This window comes from Cynocephalus volans, chromosome 5 (genome assembly GCF_027409185.1).
Source record: "Cynocephalus volans isolate mCynVol1 chromosome 5, mCynVol1.pri, whole genome shotgun sequence".
Taxonomy (NCBI): domain Eukaryota; kingdom Metazoa; phylum Chordata; class Mammalia; order Dermoptera; family Cynocephalidae; genus Cynocephalus; species Cynocephalus volans.
This window is the reverse complement of record NC_084464.1, coordinates 21273650-21282936: the sequence shown is the minus strand read 5'-3', so window position 1 is coordinate 21282936 and position 9287 is coordinate 21273650. Positions and strand designations below refer to the sequence as shown.

The 9287-nt window shown below is 42.0% G+C and overlaps 1 protein-coding gene across 1 annotated transcript; it reads left to right on the top strand.

Annotated features, from left to right (window-relative positions):
• Window positions 1-782: 782 nt before the first annotated feature.
• LOC134378908 (uncharacterized) lies at window positions 783-2407 on the top strand. Its single transcript, XM_063098212.1, has 4 exons — window positions 783-877; window positions 1053-1361; window positions 1494-1593; window positions 1884-2407. The coding sequence occupies exons 1-4, from the start codon at window positions 783-785 to the stop codon at window positions 2313-2315; spliced, it is 936 nt and encodes a 311-aa protein (XP_062954282.1). The 3' UTR covers window positions 2316-2407.
• The last annotated feature ends 6880 nt before the right edge of the window (window positions 2408-9287 follow it).

The window sequence follows — 9287 nt, the reverse complement described above, 5'->3', positions numbered from 1 at the left end:
TCCTCTCTCCCAGCCCCTGGCCACCATCATTCCACTTTCTGTGAGTTTGACTGCTGTAGGTCCCTCCTACAAGTGGAGTCATACAGTATTTGTTCCTTTGTGACTGGCTTGTTTCACTTAGCATAACATCTTCACGGTACATCCATATTGTAGTAAGTGTCAGAATTTCCTTCCCTTCAAGGCCACAGCCCAAGGAGCCGAGACGGCGCCGAGGCCTGTTGTTGCACAATTTTCTAACAATATGAATTTGAAGTTTTCGTATGTCTTCTTTTGTTGCCGGTTGTCAAAACTGTGACAGTTGTACCCCCCACTATTCCATGGTCTACATACACCCATTTTGTTTATCCACTCATCTGTTGATGGACACTGGGTTGCTTCCACCTTTCGGCTCTTGTGAATAATGCTGCTATGAACAGGGGAATATAACATCAGTATTTTAAATTGCAGCAGTAAAAAGCTCATCTTCCATTTCACGAGTAACCTACTCTCTGATCCTCCATAAGACATGTGCTTTGTAGAGGGAATAGAATTGTTCCAATTCAGGTAGCCCATTTGACCCATAATATGCATTAATGTAGCTGGGTGAGGTTAGGGAATCTATGGACATAGAGCAGAAATAAAGCTCACTGTTTTATAAGTTAATCTAAATTTTAATCTTGGCCTCCTTAGCACTACAGTTTTATCGCCCAAATTGTTCCAGCCAAGATACACTTCAACAATATAATTCAAAAGTTCTGCCCTATTGATATAACAGTCTTGGCTAATACTTGCATAGGCGTAAAATGTTCCAGACGCCGTTCTTAAGCTCCGTGCATGATCAGTACAACCGTGTGACGAGTGGGAAAATGAGGCAGAGTGGCCCAGCCTCGTGGTCCGTGTATGCAGCTGGTCAGTGTGTCTAAAGGCAGGTGATGACACTCCAGAGTCCTCGGCCTTATCATTACAGTACAGACACGTGGATGTGGAGAGGGGTGTGTGAGGGTACAACTGTCACAGTTCTGACAACCGGCAACAAAAGAAGACATATGAAAACTTCAAATTGATATTGTTAGAAAATCGTGCAACAACCGGCCTCGGCCCCGTCTCGGCTCCTCGGGCTGCGACCGGCTCGGCGTCGCTGTCCCCGCGGAGCCGCTCACTGCGCGGGGGAGTCTGCTGCGCCCGCCGCCGCTCGTGTCGCCGCCGCCGCTTGTGTCGTCGCCGCCGCTTGTGCCGCCGCCGCCGCTTGTGTCTGTGTCGTCGCCGCCGCTCCGCAACGACCACTGCCGTCCTCTGCCCTGCAGCTGCCGCCGCTGCCGCCGCCGCTTGTGCCACCGCCGCCGCCGCTTGTGCCGCCGCCGCTTGTGCCGCCGCCGCAGCTTGTGCCGCCGCCGCCGCCGCCGCTTGTGCCGCCGCCGCCGCCGCCGCCGCTTGTGCCGCCGCCGCCGCTGCCGCCGCCGCTTGTGCCGCCGCCGCCGCTGCCGCCGCCGCTTGTGCCGCCGCCGCTTGTGCCGCCGCCGCTTGCGCCGCCGCCGCCGCCGCTTGCGTCGCCGCCGCCTGGGGACCGGCTGTGTGACTAGGCCACAATCAGCAGTGAGTAAACATGTTCCTCAGGTCTGCGGTGTCTTGGTCGCACATTTACGACGTTCTGAGGGCAGTGGACATTACTGCCGGGCACGGCACGACCTCGGTGCAGACAAGTGAACGGCAGAAATTCATTACTGCTCCACCAAGGAGCCCCGGTAAGAGGGGTCAACCTGCACACGGAAGCGCTGAAGTGACATCCGCAGAGCGTTTTACAAGAGTTCTGACCTGGACGGGCTCCTGTGGAAGTCACATACAAGAACGTGACATTTCTTATTCCGCGCAATCCAACCAATGCGACCTGACACAGATTTACAGAGGAACTTAAGAAGTGTGGAGTTAGCACAACAGTCAGAGTACGTGACGCAACGTACGACACGACTCTCGTGGAGGAAGAAGGCGTCCCTGTCCTCGACTGGCCTTGTGATGACGGCGCACCACCGTCCAACCAGGTTGTTGACGGCTGGTTAAGTCTCGTGCAAATTAAGTTTCGTGAAGAACCTGGTTGTCCTATTGCTGTTCATGGTGTTGCCGGCCTCGGGAGAGCTCCGGTGCTTGTTGCCCCAGCGTTAATTGAGGGTGGAATGAAATACGAAGGTGCAGTACAGTTCACAAGACAAAAGCGGCCTGGAGCTTCTAACAGCGAGCGGCTTTTCTACTTGGAGAAGTATCGCCCTAAAATGCGGCTGCGCTTCAAAGACTCCAGTGGTCGTAGAAATAACTGTTGCATTCATAAAAGTGGAGGGGCCTGACACTGTTGCTTTGGAAGTGGACCTGAGGCGGGACCTAATTTGTCATGCATACTAGCCAACTTGTTGGCGTGGTGAATAAGTCTAATGAAACCATAGGAGTATTGAAAAGCAGTTTTACCAGGCCACAAGCTTGACAGAATTGTAGCCTGAGTTTGGGTTATGATCAAACTGTTTGGATACTTAGCAAAAGATTCTTGCTGCTTAGCATTTAAAATGTGCTTATCATTTTGTACCAATTGACCTTTCCTGAAATCATGTGGTATTGACTTATATTTTCTTGAAATCTGTTCCCATGCCAGAATCTTATCAATACATAAGAAAGTACAAAAGATTAGGTGCCAAAATACTGCACAATACTTGTATATTTTTAGTATCATACAGAACTAAAATCCCAGGAACTATGAACACTCTAGACCTTATGTGGTTTATTCCTTCAGTCATTTCAAACATTGCAAGTAGGGCCTGAATGGTTATTTGCCTGCTCACTTTATGTTTACCTCTCCTGCATTCATACCAGTATACATCAGGTTGCACAACCATCGATTTTTTTAAAAAAAAACCAAGTCTTACAGTGATTATTTAATGTCTTTCTAATAAATCTCATTTTGTGTTGTTAGGAAAAACCTCCATTTTGGAAATCTACACTGTACAGAAGCACATGTCTTTAATGTCTCCAGACAAAAAAGCCTTACAGTTAATTTAATTTTTGCACTCTGAGGTGCAACTTAACAGGGAGGGCCTGGAAAAAGAACGGGAGGGGGCTATTAAATATTTTTAGTAAAATGTTGCCTTTGTCTTGTGCAGAGCATGTAGAATATGCTCTTTAATTTAGTAAATATTTTTTAAAGGTAGAGATGCTTTGTTATTGTAGCTAAAACAATTCTTAATCATAAAATTCTTGAAATTCTTTTTCCCCCCGTACTTATCAGAAGTTGTTTATCAACTTATGTTTGTTTGGAGTGCTTTTTCCCCCCTTTTCTTCCCAATCTCTCTTGCAAAAAACGAAGTGGGTTTCTGCTAATGAATTGAGCAGATATCTAATACTTTATATGCCTTTTGAGCTGTGTAACTTAATATTTGGATACTTGATAATTTCTTTTATTATGTAATTGATAAAATGGTGATGTGTATTAATGTTAGTTCAACCATATATTTATACTGTATCGGAATGTGTAGTTATAGTTCTGTGGGGAGAAATAATTTGTCAGTGTTCATCAGCTTGTAAAAACTTAGTGCGAGAGCTTAAACATCTAAATAAATAAATGCATTTATAAAAAAAAAAAAGAAAAAGAAAATTGTGCAACAACATATGATAGAAGGTACTCTGGTTTCGTAACTGAACATACCTAGTTTGAATCCCCACTCTGCCACCAGCTGTCTGGTAATAGAGGTCAAGTTTTTTTTAAATCCTCTTAGTTACAGTTTCCTTACCTGAAAATGGGGATAATAATAATATCTACTTAACTTAGTTGTGAAAAGCTAAGTGAATAATGTCTGTAAAATACTTAGCTTGGCGTGGATAACAAATGTTAGTTCCCTTAATTCTGATGAAGCAAGGGAAGAATGTGATCTTGAAAAATAGAAACGTGTTTTCAGAAAGACATTTATCGCATAAACACATTTATTACCATTTTATTTTCTTGTGCACAAGCGTACTTAGGAATTGGATCGCCTCTTCTCTCTTTTGCATTCTGCCAGAACCTATTCACAAATACAAGAGACATGTTATGTTGGAAAGCTAATGGTAAGGGCTGATAAAATCAACCTTGTATTCAATTTCACATGGAGAAAGAGCTCCAAATGCCAGGAGCGGGGACAGTATTAATAGGCGGTGCCTGTATCCCCTTTCCTTTTGCTTCAAAGCACCAGGACTTTGAGTGCTTGTCATGAGTCAGCAAAGGAAGTGCATCTTCTCAACTTGACCCAAGGCTGTCATTGCACAATCATCTCTTGATAGCCACACAAGCAAAATCTCACCTCACTATTGATTTGATTTTTTAAAAATAGTGTAACAATTTGATTAATAGAAAATTCTATAAGAATAATATTTTTGGTTGTTTTATAGTCACATAGAAGCCTAGATATTATTTCTCTAGTTAGCTAAATTTATTCAAGAATGATTATATTTGATTGGATATCCCAATGTAATCATTCTTGAATAAACTTAGCTAACTAGAAAAATATTATACTTGTACGTTGCACAAGGATAGATGTTTCCCCAATGCCCCAGCACTCTTTGCTTTGGAGATGTGCAAAGTAAGGCACCAGAAAGACCAGTGAGAGGATCACATGAATTCAGGTCTCTACTCTCCAAAGGAAGGTAGAGAGGGAATTTCTTCAGAGAGACTGAAGGATGGCATATGTCCCGGTGTGAATATGCTTGCATCTTTGCACATGTATAGACAACAAACATTTTTCATGTGGCCTTTCACTATCCCCTTTCTTTTCTTCATAATGATTTCCTTTGAGCAAAAAGTTTAACTCCTCCATTTGTTTTCTGTGTGTGATATTTACTAATTGATTGCTGTTAAGTCAAATATCAAATGAATGACAAATTCAAACAAGCTTAAGAAGTTTTGGACTATCTGTAAGATAAAATATATTACTCCATTTGTGCACTAAATATCTTGCCATCAACATTATTGGACGGTCAAGACTCCAGACAGATAAAAACATTCGATTGAGTTTGAAAAGCGGGAATGGAAGTGTGGGCTGTTTTTTCTCATTGTTCACTCTTGTCGATTTCATGAAATGACAAAATGAATGTCCAGCATCCAGGCAGCTGTGTGGAGGGCTGGTGAATTTCTGAATGGAAGCGTTAACTGGAAAACTGCTCTTGCCCGGAAATGGATGAACTCCAGGGACTTTCAAGATGTAGCTGCCACATCTCTTTTTGTGTGTTGAAGTAGTTTATGCTTTCTGATCTTTTTTCTTGTACAAGCAGGTGCCTCTTTGGGAGTGGGTAGATGTCTTTTGCCAACATTTACGTCAGATCACATTTTTCTCTTCAGCCAATTCCATCTACAACTGCTCTTGAATATTAGGTTATTCCTATAAAATACTACTCATGAATTTTTAAAGGTAATTACAAACTATTTCCATTTTAATGCTCTCAAGAACACTTTTCTTAATTATTCCGCACTATGTAATATTAGAGCACATTCCCATTTTAGAGATGAAATCAAGCAAGCAATAGGTAGTGACTGCTTGAGAGGTTAACGGTGAATTGTGGTTCAAGGTGTAAATTCACAGACCTTGGTCCATTGAGCCATGCTTCCGGTGCCTACATATCCGTGAAAGAGCTGCTGTGAGTTGAAACTCTGAGAAAATTCTCAGCAAAGTGGAAGGTTATAAAAGTACCAAATTCTCCCTTCCACTTTTCTTTTGATGCAAGAATCTGCCCCACTCCTCACACCTTCTCATCCCAGGGGCATGCTCCCCACAGACAACTCAGTGCAGGTGCAAACGTCTCTACCTGACCAAAGGTGTTCCTTCTGTTAGGGAGAATCCTAGGTCCCTCAGGATTCTTGGAATCCATTTCTTGGTCTTGACACTTGGCCAGCATTTGGGGACAAGAATTTTCATAAATAATTTTTAAAAGGGGAAATGTTGTGTTCCTTAGGAGCTAGATCATTGAACTTGAAGTTCATGAGCCTTACTCCCGTTGCTTATAAATTGGCCTAGTTCTTTGTGTCTCATCTCTCTGCTTTTTACCTCTGTCATTTTCTTCTATTTTCCTCTTGGTGTTTTCCTTCTCTCTGTATATGTCTGTCTTTTTCTCTGTTTCTCATGTTTATACTTCTCCCTGGGCTATTTTTCTCTTTTTACTTCTTCCCTTACTTACCTTTTCCCTTAATTTCAATGAATATTTATTGGACACCTATTTCAGACTAAGGAGCGAAGGAGGGCACTAAACAGGTGATGAAAGTCACTACCCTTCAAGCAAATAAGCTCCTCTGTAGTATCCGATGTCTCTCCATTGATCACTGTAATAGAAAATTGAGTCATTTTTCCTGGCTTTGTCTTATGTTCCTTCTAGTTAACTAAAGAAGACAGATAAGTTAAATGTATTATATTTTTTGTTGCAAAGAACAAAAAAATAATTTAAGTGTTTTTTTTTTAACTTTATGTGATACTCAGTTGACTTTAGGCCCTTTTTAAAATGGAAACGTATTGATGGTACATGTTTATGGGGCACAGTGTTATATTTTAATACATGTATACAACGTGTGATGATCTTTCAGGGTAAAAGGAGAGAGAACTGTTGTCACTAGAGGTGGGAAAGGGGACTGTGAGGGGCATAGTGAGAGGTTGGTCAGTGGACATGACATTGCAGCCAGCTAGGAAATATAAGTCCTATTGGTGGACAGTCGACCCAGGAATCTATAGTTAACAATGATTTACTGCATGTTACCAAATGACCAGAAGAGAAGAAATCAAATGTACACATCACAAAGAAATGACTTTATGGCCTTTACATCAATGGGCCTTGGCTGGAAAAGCAAAAGCAATTTATTTTCATCTCTGCATTACTCTCTTTTTTTAGGCATGAGAAAAATGCTAGGAACATGGTTCTGGTGCTCCAGAGAGCCTATTGCTTTATCTGTCTCATCAGTAAGCAATGCCATCATACGGTTGACTTCTTTTCAGACACCTCGTGTTGTCTTTTGCATAGCGAATTATATAAAATCAGTGGTCCGCAAACTTGAGCCTGTATCAGAATCACCTGGAGAGCTTGTTAAAGCACCTGATTTGAGGCTCCACCCCTAGAGTTTCTGATTCAGCAAGTCTGGGTGCGGCCTGAAAATCTGTATTTCTCACAAGTTCCAAATGATGCTGATGTTGCTGGTCCTGGGACCAGGTTTTGGGAACCACAGTATTAAAATGAAATTCAAATAGTTAAGAGACAGTTCTGATGGTAGGGGGTTGGTGGCTAATCTATTTATCCATCTTTATTTTTTTTGTTCAGATCAGGGAATCTTGCAACAAACCGTTAAATAAAAATATTATTCAATGCAGTGCTCTTACTTAAGTGTTTTTCTTCAAGTGAAGGAAATGAAAATTATTCTTGAAAGTCTCAGAACTTCCAGCCTTGGCATGGATCCGAAGGGCAGGAGGACCCTTTGTTAAATACTACTTGGTGTCTGCACGCTTCTCTCCAACTGTGTCATGCACTGCTGGGACAGTTTTAGGTCAACTCTGACAACATCGTTTCTCTAAGCAAAGGAGCAAAAACATGAGCATGACTCTGATTATTAAATGTTGATTTTAAAGCCCTCCTGCTCTTCCTGTTTTTGTAATTTAAAGAAATCTCATCTTTCCAAACTGCCCTACTGTGCCTTTCTCCAACATCATGTTTGAGCTTTGGATTCAACATTGAGATTATGATTTAAAACAAAAAGAAAACAGCAACCTTAAAAGCCAAGATTTATTTTAGACCCAGGCTGTGGGCAGGCCAGCTGTTGAGGGTGTGGTTGTACAGTGTGTGTGCATCCCTGCAAAGGGCACAGGTGTGAGCGAGAAATGGAGACCTCTGGTGCCACCCAACTTATGAAACATATAAATATTTTATTGTGTAAGAATCCCAAGTATCTGAGTATTCCTGAGATAGGAAGTGCTCAGTTTCCATGGCTTCTGTTTTTAGGATACACCTCTGGGTTTCAAGCCACTTCCCAAGGTCTCAAGCCCTTCCTCTATGTCCTCCCCTAGAGGAGAGTTACTGTTGCTTGTTGTACCTATTTTCAGTACCAACACAGGAGATTGAGACCACAAGGGGTGGACTTATGCAAATCCAGTGGTTGAGCATGCTTGGTAGAAAGGAGTTACATAATCCTAGTAGCTGAGCCTGCTCAGTAAAAGGAATATATACAGGCTTATACAACCCCAGTGACCAAGCATGCTCAGTAGAAGGGACTTTAACCTTTGACCTTCCACTGGACACACCAAAGAGCACAGAATATTCTTGAATACGTTTGGTGCATATGATAGAATTTGACCAGTGAACACACCCTGAAAGGGGACCAACTGAGCATGTGCAAGACTAGGTTACATAACTGGGAACCACCCCCTTAGTTGAATATTCATTAGATATAATGAATATGTATTATATAGCAAAACTATTGAAGCAGAATTCTCGTAGAAGGCCGAGCTGTTGCTCACTCTCCTAAAGCTGGCCTGCACTTTGTGAATGTGTGTTTCTTACTTTCATATTAAACTTAATGTGGGCCGAGCTCAGTCTCTGGAACTAGGCTGCCCTTTCTCTGTGAAATCTGTATCTCTTATTCCTTATATTAAACCTGTTTTAATTTCCTGCTATGACTCTGCTCCTGAACTCTTTCTTGTGGCAGAGTCGAGAACCTGGTAAGAGGATGGGGTGGGTCAAGGCCGGCTATTGGGCCTCCCAGACCCTCTCCTCCAGCATCATCAGGTTGCTTATTGGACTGGGTGACACAGGAAAGAATTTTAGAATTACAAAATTCCTACAAATGATATTAACATGGTATTTATTAAGTTTAAAACTCCAAGAAGACAGTATTATTAACTTCCTAATTTTCAGTCTACCCCAGTAATATCAAACTTTTGTTTCAGTGGTTCTCAAATGAGAACATTTTTGATATTCTGAGGCAAATTCTAAGCTATTACAATACTTACCACTTGAACCATAAAGAATAATTCATTGATAGTACTAGAACCTTTCACTTAAAAGTACCATATTATCTTTTTTATGTATTCAGCAGGCTTAACTTCAGATCCCAATGCAGTGGCAGAGAGGACACTTCATTTCAACTCATGTAGTCTTGTCTGTGTGTCAGTTGGTAGTTGGATTTGCTAAAACTGGGAACTCCTTACCCACAGACTGCAGCACACAGTTTGTTTGTGATCATTAAGTGAAGCAATACAGGGATGGAACTCACGGTATGCACTCAGAGATATAGTCAATTTCATCCCAGTGTGAGATATCCTGCTGGTCCA

Bases quoted from the DNA above. Each gene is read 5' to 3' on its own strand.
- LOC134378908 (XM_063098212.1), top strand. From the start codon at position 783: ATGTTCCAGACGCCGTTCTTAAGCTCCGTGCATGATCAGTACAACCGT. The intron at 878-1,052 runs GTATGCAGCTGG...TGATATTGTTAG, and splicing joins GGCCCAGCCTCGTGGTCCGT to AAAATCGTGCAACAACCGGC. The intron at 1,362-1,493 runs GTGCCGCCGCCG...CCGCTTGTGCCG, and splicing joins TTGTGCCGCCGCCGCAGCTT to CCGCCGCTTGCGCCGCCGCC.